Here is a 16,764-nt window from a genome sequence, read left to right as displayed (position 1 = left end):
CCGGCCACGAGGCCTACAAAACGCGTAGAGAGGGGCGTTTCTATCCCCGCGGCTTTCGGTGGTGCGGGTGTGAGCCGGGAGACCCCTCCCCAGTGACCCGCCCGCTCGGCTAAGGAGCGCCCGGCCCTCAGAGGGCGTGGCCGCCCCGGTCCAGCCCCCGCCCAGTCCCGCCCCCTCGCGCCGAGAGAGCCCCCGGCAGGCTACCCGGCCGCCAGCCCCTTCTCCACGTCCGCCGCCACTCCCTCGCCGCGGAGCGGGGCCGAGGGGGATGCTCCAGGTCCCACCTCCGCGGGGAGCTGCGCATTTCCGCGCGCCAGGGCCGCCCCGGCTCTGGCCGGCCCTCGCGGCGGCCGCCCGCGTTCCGCGTCCCCGGGAAGTTGTCTCCGGAGCCCGCGGCGCCTGGGTCTCCTCCCCCTGAGCCCCGCCCCCCCCGGCCCGAGCTGGGAGCCGCGAGCCGCCCGGCCCGGGGGCGTTGCCGCTCGCTCCGAAGCCAGCAAGTCTCAGCTTCTCTGCGCGGGGCGCGCGTCCCTCGCCTAGCCGGGGACCCCCGCGCACCCCCGAGACGGCGCGCGCCCAGAGCGCGGGAGCCCGGAGCGCCGGGCGCCTGGGACCCCGCGGAACCGCTGCCCAGACTGCGGGGCTCGGCAGGGATGCAGGCTGCGCTGTGAGCCCGGGCGCCAAGGCCATGTCCGGCGCCCGCTGCCGGACCCTGTACCCCTTCTCCGGGGAGCGGCACGGCCAGGGGCTGCGCTTCGCCGCGGGCGAGCTCATCACGCTGCTGCAGGTCCCGGACGGCGGCTGGTGGGAAGGCGAGAAGGAGGACGGGCTCCGCGGCTGGTTCCCGGCGAGCTACGTGCAGTTGCTGGAGGTAAGGGGCGAGGGCCGGGGCTGGGAGACCGGCGCGCTCGCATACCTGTTGCCTGCGCCCGGGAGGCCGGAGCCGCCCCTGCCCGAGGGGCGCCCCGTGGGCCGCCGATGCGCGCCCGACCCAGAGCCGCGCGCTCCTGGGGGTGGCGGAGGCGGCGGGCGCCTCTCCGGGCGTGGGCAGCGCGGGGCTCGCCCTCCGCGCGCTCCCCGTGCCGGGCCTCCCGAGTACATCGAGGCCGCCCTGAGGAAGCGAGAACTTGTTGCCAGCGTGAGTTCGGGAGCTGGCGGGCGCGTTCCGGCGGTGGCCGGGGCCGCAGAAGGGTTGCGGCGTCCGGCGGTCCAGGGAAGACGCACGGAGGATGGGGCTGGGGAAAGTGGCACCGCTTGGGCCCCGGAGCTCCGAGCCTGCCGACCCGTGGACGGTCGTCCTGCGGCGGGTCAGCTGCCTGGCCGCCTCCGGGCCGCCCACTTACTGGTCAGCTGAGCCTGGCTAGCCACCAGCCCGAGCCCCGTCAGCAGGCTTGATCCAGGGGTGCTGCAGCCCCCGGCCAGCGCCCCGTCCCCTGGCCCAGCTCCCCGCGGCCAGGGTTCAGAGCCTGAAAAGTGGCCTGTCCTGGTGTTCTGGCCTGGCCCCGGGCTTCACAGGACCTGCTGAGCCAAGCTGGCTGTTTATCGTCTGGGTGACAGTTGGGAGGCCTCGATGTCCGCTCATCGCCGAGCTCATGGTCATAGCCTGAGTGGGATTCTAAGTTCCCCAAGTCCTTTGGTGGCGTGTGGGGTGGGCTTTTACAGGGTGTCTCCTTTAGTGAAGGGCTGCCCGACCCCAAGATTGTTGTGAAGGCTGTGAGTAGACGGAAGTATTCTGGCAAAACTGTCCAAATCATAGAGACTAAACAGATTAATAATTTACCCTCCCCCCCCACCTACTTCACAAAGAACAAAGTAGCAAATTTTGACTGAAAATGCTCAGTGCAACTCCAAAAAGACAGAAAGAAAGCTAGATAGAGGTGAAATGGTTATGGGTGAGTTTGCCTGAGAAGTATCCTGTGGAAACCTTATCAAAATAGAGCCTGGCCTCTTAGAGGTACGTGATGTTTCTTTCAGGTCCAGAGAACAAAATCCCTCCTACGTGGATTAGTAGCATTTGACCGAGTTGAGGCTGGAAGGAGCCTTCCTGGGCTGTCAGTGCCTAGGAGAGGTTCAGGTGTTCCTCAGCTTTCGTAGTTCCCTTCCTGAGATTCAGGTGTGGAAGAAAGCAAGTGAATTGCTTCTTACGAAGACCCGGAGCCTCCTTGTTTCTAGCCCAGCAGCCCTGGCAGAGACTCCTGTCGTAGAGTCCTCTGGTGGCCACGCTTTTCCAGGAAACACTGATGTGGAAATTTGGCTGTTGGATGTCTGGTGAGGAGTGTCCCTGGCTGGACTCAGCCAGCTGTGTGTTGGGTGGGGGTGAGACTGGTGGGTTTGTCGGCTGTGTTAGCAAGAGTGAAGTGCCTTTGCTTTTTCTTCCCAGGGGGAAAGGGAGGGTGAATCAGACCACCCAGGGCACAAGCAGAATGATCAGCTAGGACAGCTGTGGGTGTGTCAGTCACAGTTCGTGGCATGTGTGTTGCCTAAGGTGCTTTCAGACAAGTACCCATCTGTGTGAGTAGTACCCCTAGAGGGGCTTACGTTTGTTAAGCACCTATTAGGCACCAGGCATGGTCCATACAGTGTCACCAATTCCCCAGACAGCCCTGGGAAGGGGGAGGCACTGTCCCCATTTGACAGGCAGGCAAACTGAATGTGAGACAGGTGAAGGCAGTTGGCCAGGGAGTAATGCTTGCGTAGCTGGTTAGCAGCTCAGCTGGCTGAATGCTACCCTCTGCGCCTGTGTCTCTTTTAAACCCAGTATCCTTGGCCCAGCTGTACCAGAAGGCAAGTAAAGAAAGGGTCTGGATCCCTGTGGGAAAGGGCCAGTGCAGCTCCCGAGGTCCACCTGCCAGTGACCACATCCATAAGGGAGGCGGAGATGCTGGGGCTCCAATGAGGGCAGCTGCTCCTTCCTACCTGGAGCATCTCTCCCGCGAAGCCTGGAGTTTGATTTCACTCAGAGCCCGCTGGTTTTCCCACAGGTGGAGACAGGAGTGGGCCTGAGCCCCGCGACTCTTTTCAGAGCCAAAGCAGACGCATCTTCCACAGGGAGGATCATAGATCAGGCCCTTTTGTCTGTGGGAACCTCTTCCCTGAGAGGCTGGACCTCAAGGCTGAGGCTGGGGAGGGATGGAGGAGATGCAGGTAGGGTCCCTTGGAATGGGGTGACTCCCCAGAGACAGGCTGGGTTAGGGGAGAATGCAGAACTCCTGAGGGGGTTGCCGGCGGTGGGCTGGCCAGCATATGGCACTGGAGGAGTGCCAGCCAGGTGTTAGTGCAGAAGCCAGGAGGCCAGAGGAGGGCCCACTTACTAGAGCTGGGAAGCCTCTGCTAGTGGGCGCCTGGCACTGAGCTTGCTGGGGGCATGGAGTTCAGAAGGCCAGGGGAGCTGTCGCAGATACAAGTACAGACAGGAGGGGCTACACCAGACTCCTGCGGCAGGAGTGGGATGGTGGGTGTACAGCTGAGGATGGCACTGCCAGCATAACCCCCACCCCAGTGCACCGTTTGCTCTCTGGCGGAAAGAGTGATGTCAGGAAACCCCATCTTGGCAAGAGTGTGCTAAAGACTGAGGGCAGTGTGTGCAAAATGCACACGCCCCAAGGATTTCCTCCTTGTTCATGTGAAAAAAGGGGAACTGAGAGGCCCTGGTTTGCAGGAAGCATACCCCGTGGCGGGGAGTTGCGAGCTAACTGAGAGGGCCCAAAGATCCACCCTGGTGGCCTGCCCCTGCGGAGAGGCCAGTTTGCTGGAGGTTCTGGTCCTGGTTCCTGGGGAAATCACTTTGGTCAAGACCCCAAGGAAATGGGGGGACAGGGCAGAGCATACTTGGCTTACAGAGGGCGGCCTCCAGGAAAACCTCTGCCAAGCAGAGCTGGGGGGAGCCCTGGTGGGCAAGGACTGGCCACAAGGATCCTGCTATTCAGTGAGTGGGGCAGCCTTCCAGAGGGTGCCAGGTGGAGGGGAGCCAGCTCCTCCCAGAGAAGGGAGGAGGCCTAACAGATAAGACCCACAGCTGCCCAGGAGTTATCAAGGCCCTTAGATAAAAGCCGCCAGGAACATCTTTCTTGAGGGTCTGTTCAGCCATGAAGAGGTCAAGGATCTGAGAGAGACGTGGTCTAGGAGGAGCTGAGGTGATGCTCTTCCCTCGAATGAAGAGAAGAAATGAGGGCTTTGGAAGATGCTGTAAGGCATCTGCAAAACCCACCAGAGCTTTTGGGAAATAATTCTGGAGGGTGATAAGATTGGAATGCCTACGCAACAGAGCTGTCCTTGACGGAGGTGCTGTTCTCAGAATCCACGATCTGGCTGCAGGGTCGCTTGCAAGGTACTCAAGAGGTACCAACGGAATACGACACTGTCAGCTGAACTAGTCAGCTGCAGAGGCTCACCCCTGCACCTCCTTCTCTTCACCTTCCGTTCTCCCCTTTGGGGTTCAGGTGATCGTGCCGTGCGCAGGAGTTTATAGGGTGTGGCTGGGGCAGAGAGATGTGGGGCTGGGGAAGTGGGCTGCGCTGTGGATCCTTACGGGGTAATATTTTATCCATTGCTAATCCATTGCTATGTAATAAGCCACCGCAGAACAACCATTTGTTATCATCTCACACATTTCTGTGGGTTGACGGGGCTCAGCCGGGCGCTTCTTCTGCCGTCGATCTCGGTGTCTCTCACGCATTTGCAGTTAGATGGTGGCCGCAGCTGGGGTCCTGGAGGCTCAGCTGGGCTGGCACCTCCAAAATGGTGTCTTCACTCACATGCCTGGTGCCTTCCATATGGCCTTTCTCTCTGTGTGGTGTCATCCTCGGGTGCCTTTCTGCATGGCCTTTCTCTTCAGCAGGGCAGTTGGAGTGTTTAACGTTCAGGCTTCTTAACACAAAAGTGCAAGTTGCCAGGTCTTCTTAAGGCGTAGGCTCAGAACTGGCGCATCACTTCTACCACATTCCACGGGTAAAGTGAGTCACGGTGTGGGAGGGCGGTGCATACAGGTGTGTATACAGCGAGGCAAGGTTCATTGAGGCTGTTTTGCAGACTAGCTACCTCAGAAGGGTAGGGAGAACACCCTGGGACAGATGATCCATTAGAGAGGAAGCAGTGCCAGGCCAGACCCTTGAGAGAGCCTGGGATGGGGGTGGGTAGAACGAACAGATTTGGCCATTCTGCTAGGAAATTCTCCATCGCCATCCTTGGAAGTTTTTGTTGTTCGTTGTTCGTTTTTGTTTTTAAAGATGCCAGGGATTTCTTTATAAAGGCCACACAATAAATGGTGCAGCTGATATTGAAACTAGATTTTCCTGTCCCTGAAGCCTGGGTCTGTCCCCTGGGCCACTGACAGACCAGCCCAGCTTATACAGGGCGGGGCTGTTTGGTGCTGGTCGTTAATGGACATGGTGCATCCGAGCTGCCTGACATCTAGTAGATGCTTGATATGTTATACAAATTGATTTTAATACAGGGCCTTTCTTTCTGTTACGTGGAAATTACCTAAAATGGGTGTGACCTTGTTCCTCACACCCGTATTTTTTAAGGTGGTCGTCAGCTCTTTCACAAAAGGCATAATTAGGGCTGGTGGTTTGCGGAGCATGTAGCTGTGATCGAAAAGATTAAGGTGCTTTCTGCCATCTTCACGAAGTCATCCTGCCCTTTGATTTGGGGGCTGTGGCCCGCGTTTGTGGCTCCTGTGCCGTGTGAAACTCTACCTTTGGCCCGTACTCTGTCTGCCTCTGACCCGGAGGGGCGTCCCCCCTCTGCAGTGCTCTGTGCTGGTCCGGTCAACTGGCACCCCTCAGGACTTCAAAGCAGTCGGCAGGGCTTGTCGGATTCTCTGGATTCGGGGCATCTTCACAAAAGTTCCCTTAGCAACAAATCGGCAGGAATCCCTGACATCTGTTAACCACCACATGAATCCCTGCAGTCCATTACCAGCTGGAAACATGAATGGGATGCTGACCCGCTTGTACTCTTCCCAGCCTGAAAAAGCCCAGCTTTTATCTGACAGCCTGGTCGACCTCGTCTACGAGGACGGATGCTGGTCCCTACGTGGCCGGTGAAAGAAGAGGTTTGGTAAACCAGGAAGGCTCGGATACCGGTTAGGTGTCGGGATTTTTGTCGGGCCGCTCCAGGGGACGGCGTTCTCCCAGCTGCCCGCTTATCACTCCCAGCAGGCAGGCGGCACGTGACGAGCTTTCCACCAGAATGTCAGCACGGGTCCCCCGGTCCTTAATTGCACGAGTAGATTCCACTCTTGCCTACAGCGGCAAGGCTTCTGGGTGGTGTTTGCCCCGTGGAGAGAAGTAGAAATGGTGGCCAGCAGCTCGACCTGGCTTGTCCTTTGGAAGACCAGAGCATGGGTGACACTGTGTAGGTTCAGTTGCGACAGGTGTGTGAATTGTGCCAGGTTCGTGTAGATTCCTCAGAGGACTCACCCACCTCCTCCCTCCACATTTAGTGTCTCTCCTGTCTTCCATCTGGTAAAGATCTGTTTGATTAGGTTAACTTCCCGGTTCACTGTGTTCCCCTCGGTTCTTGAGCTGGTCTCCAGACTCAGTCCCCAGGGACTTACATGTCCAAGCTAAACTCTTAATCGCTCCCTTCCTTTCACCCTCTTTTCCCCCCACCCTCCAAACCCTTGTGCATGTCGCCACCATCTCTCTACCGCGTCACCTGACTCTGCCCGCCTCTTACCTTTTCTCTCCTGTTCATTCGGGTGGCAAGCCTGGTCTGCTCTCCCTGAGAAACGTTTCTCAGGGCCTTCTCCTTCTTCACCTGCATTGGCAGACTTTTTCTGTAAAGGGCCAGGAAACATGTTAGGCTTTGCAGGCCAAGAGGCACACTCGAGTTACAGCTGCATCACTGGATGTGCAGTGCGCTGCAGGCAGTGAGAAGCCGTGAGAGCGCCCATATGGTCTCTGTCACAGTGGCTCAGCTCTGCCCGCGGAGCACGAAACGGCTAGAGAGGAGCCCCAAACCGACGGGTGTGGTTGGGTTCCGATAAAACTTTATTTATGGACACTGAGGTTTGAATTTGTGCCTTGCAATATCCTTCTTCTTTCGCTTTGTTTTCAACCATTTAAAGATGGATAGGCCATTCTTAGCTGATGGGCTGTGTGTAGTTTGCCAGTCCCTGTTCAAAAGCTGATCATTCATTCAACAACCCCTAACTGAGTGCCGACGATGGGCTGTGAGCACTGCTGGAGGTGAAGCAGTGATAAGGCATAGAAAAGACGCTTACCTTTTAGTTGGGGAGATGGTAAACTAGCCAAAAAAAAAATATATATATATATGTATGTATACTTTTAAAGTGGTATGGGGCCAATAAAACAGGGTACTGTGACAAACTAGGGGTGTGGGGTGCAGGAAGGGAGGGGTTCCAGAAACTGTCAGAGAAGGCTTCCCCAAGGAGGGTATGCGTGAGCAGAGACCTGCGTGATGCCCAGGAGCCAGCCGTGTGAGGATCTGGGGCTATGTGTGAGTATTTGCACTACAGATGCAGGTAACCCTGAAGAGCGGTGTATGTTTGATAGATTTGAGAGAACCAGAATATTCCAGAATGGTTAGAGCGCAGGGAGCGAGGACAAGAGAGGTTGGGGTGGCAGGGAGGCAGGTAAGTTGGATAGTTGTCTCTCCCCCCGCCCCCATATATGTAACTTGATTTTTCTCTACGAACTTGTATTTTGAATCGCTGTCCTGCGTGGCGGAAGAAATGAACTGTCGAATAATTTGAGGTCGCTTGCCTTTCCCCAGGTTTGCATTTATGGTCTGGGGGGCTTAACTGCAAAATCATCATTCCAAGGGCCCAGCTGTTCCTTGATGTCCTTTGGGCATCTGCTGAGCTGTGCTCCCCGCGTGGGTCTCTGTCTATCCATACTTTTGCCAGAGACAGTCTCCTGTCTGAAGGGTCCCTCCCTCTCCTCCTTCTCAGCAGTTTTTGGGAGGACAAAATTGGAGTGTCATTCTCTGACACTGACTGAAGCTTCTTTTGCCTCCACTGGTGTGTTGGTAAATGTTTAACAATCAGCTTTGGCGGATGGAGGGTGGGAGGTGAAGTGAGAGAAGTTCTGATTTGTCGCGTTTGCCAATTTCTGGGGTGTAAGTACTCCTGCCATGGCTGATTTGAAGCTACCAGTGGCTTCTTTTAATTGAATACATTTGACATGCCATCTTGTGTAAAGTTAAGGTATACAATGTGTTAATTTGATACATGTATATATTGTAATATGATAGCGATATTTAGCACCTCTGTCACATTCCCTGATTATCCTTCCTTTTTAGTGGTTGGTAGCTTTCGGTTTGATTGATGGGTTGGCGTGCTCTGATTTGTTTTGGAAAGCTCACCTGGGCTGTAGTGTGGAGGATGGATTTGCAGAGGGTAGGGAGGGAAGCAAGCAGACGAGTTAGGAAGCTGGGAGCAGGCTGGTGGGAGTGGAGGTGCTGAGAGAGAAGTGGATGGAACTGGAATGTATTTTGAGGGTTGAGTCAAAAGGACTTGCTGGTAGATTGACTGGGGAGGGCGAGGGGGCCTCACCTCTGCAGGTGAGTTGTGATGCACTGTCCCTGTGGTAATGTCCTCATCCGTGAATCGCCCATTCTGCCACCAGAGACCTTTTCCTTTAAAAAAAATGAGGTAAAAGGCTAACTAAAATTGTGAAAAAGTTAATGTCCTTAATGCAGAAAGTTCTTTTATAAGTTATTTTTTAAAAAAAGCCCAAAAGGAACACATCAGTACAAGAACGGGCAATGAACTTGGATAGACACTTTATAATAAAAGATGCAAAGTTGTCAGCATATTCAGCCTCACTAGTAGTCCAAGTACTGCACATTTTTTAAAAAGGTAGCCTTAATGAAAAGTGTCAAAATAAAAAAAAGAATGAGTATTGGCAAGGGCGTAAGAAAATTGCCGTGTGCTTCCTGGAGTGTAAATTGGCAATATTCCTTAAAACCTTAACAGCGTACGTGCCCTCTGATCCAGCAATTCCACATCTAGAAATGTGGATTCAGAAAGCATCTGGTAGGTAAGCTGTAAGCCTCAGAATACCCATTGCAGCCTGTTTCTAATATAGCTCAACTGGCCACCCCCTACCTGTCTACCAAGAGGAACTGGTTAAAATAAGATTCACCTGTTCTTCACACAAGGAGCTCAGCAGAATTTTAAGAATAAAACATTTTTGTCAGTGATGCTGAGTGTTTTCATGGAGTTAGCATGGTTCAGATTTCACCTTATGACAAGGCAAAAAGAGACGGTGTTTTCAAGAATGAATTGCTTTTTAAGGGCAGAGACTGTGTCCCATGCATCCTTCTGTGCAAAGAACAGGTTGAAGGAATACTTGCCTGGCCCAGGGCCACGTTCTTTTAGATATCCTTAGCAACAGCAAATCTTTGTCTTTCGAGGGGTGAATTTGATTTTTTTGGAAACAGCCAAAATTCTTTTGGAGCCACGTCTGGTGTGTCTGTATGTGTGACTGTCTATCACCTTGTTGAGAAAAGGATGTAAAGCCGCTTACCAAAAAGCATACGGTATGGTAAGATAAAAGCATTAGTATGTGGGGAAATCTGGGGAAAGGAGAAAAGAAGATGATGGTTGGAGTGAAGTCTGAAGAGTGTAGAAGGTAATCGAGTTAAGTAATGCTGTCTGGGATTTAAAAAGAGGTCCTGTCCTCAAGTCATGTTGCGTTTAAGCGGATCTCAATGGGGGAGTAACAGAGATGCTCTGAAGATGGCAGTGTTGGGGGCTTACATGCTGTGTCAGTCAGGATGGGTTAGGAAATGCTGCCATAACAAACAGCCCCCAAATCTCAGTTGGTTTGGGGCTGCAAGACCAGGACCCAAGATGAGGGAGCAACCAGTGTCTGTAATCTCGCTGCTGATCAACAGCACATGGTTCTTAAAGCGTCTTCCCGGAAGTGACACGTGGCATTTGTGCTCAGATCTCATTGATGAAAGCCCAGCCACACCTAACTTCAAGTGGGTGGGGAAATGCAATCCTGCCGTGTGCCCAGAAGGAGAGAAGGAGTGAGCTGAATGTATGTGGACAGCTCTGGTGACCACCAGGTGTGTCCTGACTCAGGGGGATGCCCCGTTTCTGTTCCAGTTTAATCTCAGTGTTTTATGGCCATGCCTAGAGTGGTGCTTCTCAAGCTGATTTGGATGCCTCTGGAGCAAGGCTTCCGGATCTTGTTGGATGCAGATTCTGGCTCAGTAGGTCTGGGTGAGGCTTGGGACTCTGCAGCAGTCTGACGAGCTCTCTTGGACTTCAGCCTCAGCAGGTGCCCATGGCTCCTGAGACCAGGACGAGCTCTTACTGTGCTTTCAAATCAGCTCCCCCTCCCACAAGCTCTCCTGGCATCTAGCACGATGCTGGGCACACCAGTGATACTTGGCCTGATCCCAGACTTCCTGTGATTTTTTTTTCCTTTGCGGTAAATACATCTGTCAACGTTTGGTTCAACAAAAACAAATATTTATTTTTGAGCACCTACCGTGTATGCCAGGCTTTCAGCAAGTCTCAGGGGAGAAGTCGAGACCTGGAGCCAAGGTCTTCTCTGGAGTGTGCCTCGGGGATGTGCCAGCCCCTCCAGGTGACTCTGGCAGGTGATTTCTCTAAGAGACTTCAGTTTCACACTTGTTCTGTTGGAATGAAAGCCCTTCCAGACATTCTGCATCCATTGTTCTTTCTCAAATGCCTTCATTCCTCCACCCTTCTCATTCGCTCCTCAGATGCACAGGGAACTCCCGGATTAGTCAACAAAAAAACCTAATTAAGTTGTAAAAACTCTTTAGAGATGATATTTCAAAAATTCTACAGAAATGAGTCCTTGTCCTAATTTAATCATAACAGAGGCTCCTTATTTTAGCAGTGGTTCATGGAAGAGTGTCATTTGTTTTTGATTCACAATATAATGTAGAAATAGAAATAGGAAGTTGGAGGCCACTGTTCTCATTTAGCAAGTGTTTTATTGATAAATAGCTACAAGCCTTTGTGGTGTTTGGAGTGAAATATAAAACTCTGTTGAGTTTTGGATAATCAAGGACATACTTCACACAAAATCTACTAATCTGGTACTCAGTCTAATATTTTCGTATTATAAAGAAGGTCCTGGATGCCTGGGGCCTCCCGCTTGGTGTGGGCACGTAGAATCTACCTGTACAACATTACCATGTAGGACATTAAGGACAGCACTTCTCACGTATTAAGGTGCATGCAAATCACGTAGGGTTCTTGTTAAAAGGCAGATTTGGATTCACTGGGTCTGGGGTGGGGCCTGAGACTCTGCATTGTCTACCTAGCTCCCAGGTGAGGCTGATACTGCTGGCCTCTGAGCCACAATTTGAGTAGGAAAGCATTTGAGTACCCTAAGGGGTTTTAAAGTTTGCAAGTCATGATTAAATTCTGGAATTAGATTGGATTTAGTTTACTTTCTTTTTCCTTCACGGATTATGTGAGGCTACACAGGGTCAGGGAAGGAACACAGGTTTTGGAATTAGACCTCATTTTGAGCCTATTTAATCCGAGAAGAGAGGTATGGAGATGGTAAAAAGGTAGGATGGGGGAGGGTGGTAGCCGGTGTTCCAGTTTGCCCAGAGGGGTCCCTTGATCACAGTTACGGGGTGGAGGTGGGGCTCAGGCATGTTTTACCATGGCCAGATGAGGCAGAGAGGTTGCGGGCTGAGTGGTGAGTGACATGCGCATGGTAGTAGGCCCAGGGTCTTGACTGCAGTACGAACTTGATGGCAGAGAGAGAGCCCGGGGTGGTCTTGCTAGATACCGACTGTGTTAAGAAAAACATGCAGTGGGGATGTGGCCACCACATCTCAAGGCAGTTTATCGGTTCCAAGGGGATGCTGGATGCATTGTGTGGTTTGGTTTGTGGGCTGGAACGTGAGCCCTGCGGCTACCACTGGTGTGCACTGCTCTGTGTTCAGAGACGGGGGCAGAACCTCCCCCCATGTGGGCCGCAGAGCTCAGGGCAAGAGTCTGGCAGCTCTGGGTTCAAATCCTGGCTCAGCCCCTGCTGCCTGGGCGAGTTGCAGAATCAGGATTCCTAAGTTTCCTAGGGATCCTGTGAGGGTAGCTGGCATCTTGTATATACTCTGTTAGTGGAGTTTACATCCCACATGTTCTAGGGATCATGCCAAGTTGAATGCTGAGAGCTGCTCGTTAACTGGGCTTCCATTGATGAGGTGCTGCTGGGTGAGAGAAACCTCTTTCCCTGGGCCCCTCTGAGATCAAAGTACAAGGTTGCCTGGTTGCAGCACCGTGGTCAAGGCTTTCTGGACTTCCCTGGCCGTCCAGTGGTTAAGACTCTGCGCTTCCAGTGCAAGGGGCATGGGTTCTATCCCTGGTTGGGGAACTAAAGATCCCACATGCCGTGCGGCACAGCCAAGAAAATGAAAAATTTAAAAAAAAAGGCTTTCTGACCCATGGGTACAGATCACCTGAGCGTCTTACTAAATGCATGTTTGGATTCTGAGGGTCTGGGGTGAGGCCTGAGAGCCTGCATTTCTCAAAAGGTCTGACAAGGAGATGCTGCTGGTTTGGGCCCACACTTCGAGTAGCACAACTGGAGAGCACCTCGGGGGGTGTTTCAGGAACTGCTGCATGATGGTTGCCACTGCCCAGGCTGGGCTAATTAGTCTTAATTGCTTCTTACCTGGGTCAGATGGGCCTCCGGCTGTCCGGACACACCCCGAAGAGGCTCTTATAATGAGAAAAAGGCTGTTTGTCGGGAGAGGTTGCTAAAGGACTCAGACATACCTTTTCATCTTGGCTGGTCCTGGGCCAAAGGCAAGGTTTGCTTCGAGGGCCTGGATGGAAATTCTCTTCTGAAAGCGTTGTTATGGGCCTCAGAACAACAGGGCCGGTGTTCTAGGGTTCGGAACCGGAGACGGTGGTTAGTGCCGCAAAGCAGGCGTCCCCCACAGCCCCTGGGTGGAGCCCTCAGGTCTACACTGTTCTGCACTTGGCCTCTCTCCTCTTGCCTGGATTACTGCCGTGGTCCCTAACAGCAGTGGCTGCTCCTTTGGTCCCTTGGTGATGTCCATTCTCCGTAGTGACGCCACAGTGATTTTTCTAGCCAGTTTGACCACGGAACGCTCCTGCTGAAGACTTTCCTTAGCTTTTTGGTTGCCTTTATGATATAAAATGACTTAGCTTTGCTTACAAGGCCCTTTATAACCTGGCCGCTGCCTCCCTCCCCAGCCGTGTTTTTAGCATTTCTCCGGATGCGTGATGCTGGGAAGTAGGAGCGTCATCTTGTCCATAAAGCGCAGCAAACCGTGCTGGGTCACCCTTGAGACAGGAGGGAAGGGGGCAGGGCACAACCGTTAAAACAGTGACGCAGCCGTTGAGGACACGACATAAACTGGTTAGAACCTACTAGGCCCAAGATGGCGGATGATGTGACTTCCGGTGCTTAGACCTCGAGCCTTATTATGCACTCATTGTAATATTAGCATGTTAAGGACACGCCCACTGGCACCATGGCAGTTCGAGGCCAAAAGTGGGCGGTGCCCCAATTCCTGGAAATCCCCATCCCTTCTCCAAGATAGAATATTCCTCCCACTCATTAGCATATGAAATTACCCAGCCCATAAAAACTAACAACCCCATACACCCTGGGACCTGTCTCATTTTCCAGGATGACCCCATTTTTCTGCAACAATCCTGGAATCCTCGAATGGGACTGTCCTCAGTTTGTAGACAGTCTGGTGTAATGGTGTTCAGAGCTGAGCTGACCTGGGTTTGGGTGCTGGCTGTGTGAGACTTTGGGCCTCCTTGCTTACCTGACCTTGGACCTCAGTTTCCATATCTTTAAGACCCATATCAGAGAGTCGTTGTGAAAGTTAGAATTGTGTCCTTTGTTGTAAATGCTCTGCAGGGAGCCTGGTGTCAAGGTTCCGCATATGCTGGTGGCCACCCATTACTCAGCATTCTTGCCATTATTTTCTTAGTAAAAAAAAACCTGTTTCCCCTGATCGTCAGTCCAGACCTCTTGGTCACCATTTCTGGTAGAGACTTTGTCTCTCCGGCTCTTGTCACCTCAAGTCAGTTTCCATCTTGGTTCTTCCAAGTAAGTCCCTTTCCGTCAGGTTTTGCATCATCACTGAAGGTGTGTTTGCCAGTGGAAGTCACGGCCCTACTGTGGATGGACCCACGGCTTTGTCGTGGTGTATTTGGACCACAAACTTAAGCCAGAAATTCCTTTTTTTGAAATGTCACAGTTGTCTGAATCTCCTCCCATCCAGACCCTCCCTGAGTGTGATAAACCTGCCTGGGTGTGACCAAGATTAGAATCTTAGCTGCAGGTCAGTAATTGAGGGGAATTTTATCTTAGAGCCTGTGGCAGATAAACCCGCCTGTAAAGGCAGATTTTTCTGCAGAAGATTGCATCCTGAGGCCTTGTGGGTAGGGTACTGCTCAGAGTGAGGTGGGGTCACAGCACCCACGGATATTTTCAAGTTGATGTGTTTGTGATGTGGCCGTGGGGCCCTTGACTGCTTCTTTCAGCCCGCCAGCTGCCGAATTTCTGAGCATGGCTGTTGTAGGTTCTTTGGGGGTAGGAGGGGAGCACAGTAGAGGGAAACTCTGCCTGTGCCCCTGTTCCCCTCTGCCCCGGCCCTAGAATCTGACTGTTCATGGTGGCACTTGTAGGGCTTTCTGCTCGTCCTTGTCCATCCCCCCTGCCACCCCACCCCCCCCAACCAGGGCACAGAGGAGAAGTCATCTCTCTGGGCTCACGACAGCTCACCCAGAGGAGAGAGCAGGGAGGGTCTCCCTGCTTCTGACTCTCTCTTGTGAAAAGAGGAGACAGTCTGGTCTTCAGGAAAAAAAAAATATTGGTGTGGATCTTTTAAAGGATTCTTCTTGCTACTCAGGCCGGACGACTGAGGCACGCGATTGGGAATTTGGGATCAGAGAGACAGCGAGCTGGGGTTTGGGGGGGCTCCTACGGACAGCTGTGGGACGAGACCTGCTCCGTGTGTGCCCTTAAGGAGCCCTGCGGTGGGCGTGGCTGCGGAGATGCCGCGGGTGCGGAGGGTTTCAGATGGGCTTCCTCTGCTACCCCCAGGAGAAGATCGCCACAGTAGAAGCGTAGCCGGCTCTCTTCCTCACCTGGGCAGAGTCCCCAGGGGAGCCATGCCGAGCACCTTTGGCAGGTGGGGAGCCCTGCCAGTGGGGCGTGTGTGGCGAATAGCCTGGCCAAAGCGTTATCGGCCACTCCGGGGGGGTTGTGGAGCCACCTCTGGCCTGAGCCTCTTGCCCTTTGCTTTTGACTATGTCCCCGGCCCAAGAAGATGGCTTGGATGAGGCGTGAATGGGGGCAGGGGGAAGAGAGCTGGCCTGAAGTCTCCAAATCTCCCCGACCCGGGGTCACTGGTGCTATAGCTCCTGGGGGGTCTGACACTAGTGCTGCCTTCCTGGCTCCACACGCCCCCCGGGGACTGTGGTGGGGGTGGGTGGGGGCCTTGATCATCCTGTTCAGATGACTCCGGGGATGCTTCCAGGAAACCCTAGCGCTCTGCGGGGAGAGGGTTTAAAAAGCCCAGTATCATGATCCGCTGAATGCCAGCATTCCTCTTTGCCCATCAGCATGGCTCTGGGAGATGCCAACGCGAGTGCCAATCCGGTTTGTTTTGGAATTGAGTGCCAGGGGTTGGTTGGGGTGCTTCGTTACTCTAGGTGCCAGGTCTGCTTTATTATTAGTCTTGGGGAGAGGATTCCTCGGAGAAGCAGCAGAAGGTATAAATTATGCTTCACTGCAAATGATCAAGGCTCTATATATTCAGCTACAGTGGCAAGTGTCTTGCAGGCGAGGACTGCTGTGAAATGCAGACAAGTTGGAAAGGGTCACCGTGGGGACCTGCAGCTGGCATGATGGATGGTCACAGAGTCACCTGCACTTGGCTTTCCCCTGGTTTGTTGGGGAGAGAGGAGAGGAGGAGTAACAGCTGTCCTCGGAGGGCTGCACCCCAAGGGGCACAGCTGCAGGGAAGCAGTTTGAAGGTGCCCGATACCCCCCGGCAGTGGACAAGTTTTCCGTTAACCTGCTTCTTAGTAAATATGCCTTGTATTTCCACCGAGACAGGAATCCCCGGCTATGGCCAGTGTCCCCACTCTCCCCTAGCCTTGCGTGGCCATCCGCAGTGAACTACTGAAACCTGAGTCTGACAGAGCCCTCCGCTGACTCCCTGTTGTCCTGGTGTCAGGGTGCACCTTGTGGGACAAACACGGGCCTTCACAGACCACACCTGGCCTCCCGGTGTGGGTCTTCGTTGCTGTGCACTATCTTTCTGTAGTTGCGGCGAGCAGGGGCTACTCTTCATTGCAGTGCGCAGGCTTCTCATTGCGGTGGCTTCTCTTGTTGCAGAGCATGGGCTCTAAGCATGCGGGCTTCAGTAGTTGTGGCTCGCGGGCTCTAGAGCGCAGGCTCAGTAGTTGTGGCGCACGGGCTTAGTTGCTTCGCGGCATGTGGGATCTTCCCGGACCGGGGCTCGAACCCGTGTCCCCTGCATTGGCAGGCGGATTCTTAACCACTGAGCCACCAGGGCAGCCCCCTTTGAACTTATTTTTGAAGCCACCTCCTCATCCCCTGCTTGGGTGATTAAAAAAACTGTCAGTATTCTTGTCCCAGACAAGCTTTAAGCAGTTGGAGTAAGAGCTTCGTCAGGTTCATCCCTGTGGCCTTTAATTGGGCCCCTCCGAGGCACCAGCTGTGCGTGTTCTATAGGCCCTGGGGATGTAGCTGAGAATGAGACCGATTGGCGTCTTGTCCA

General features: G+C 53.6%; 1 protein-coding gene across 1 annotated transcript in view; it reads left to right on the top strand.

Annotated features, from left to right (window-relative positions):
- Positions 1 to 685: 685 nt before the first annotated feature.
- Positions 686 to 16,764, top strand: part of GAS7 (growth arrest specific 7) — a 192,919-nt gene continuing 176,840 nt past the window's right edge. The window contains exon 1 of the mRNA XM_065897040.1: positions 686 to 868. Within this exon, the coding sequence (XP_065753112.1) occupies positions 686 to 868 (183 nt within the window). The remainder of the gene's footprint in view (positions 869 to 16,764) is intronic.

This window comes from Phocoena phocoena, chromosome 19 (assembly GCF_963924675.1).
Source record: "Phocoena phocoena chromosome 19, mPhoPho1.1, whole genome shotgun sequence".
Classification (NCBI taxonomy): Eukaryota; Metazoa; Chordata; class Mammalia; order Artiodactyla; family Phocoenidae; genus Phocoena; species Phocoena phocoena.
Note: the sequence above shows the minus strand (reverse complement) of the source record. Positions and strands in the feature narration are given on the sequence as shown.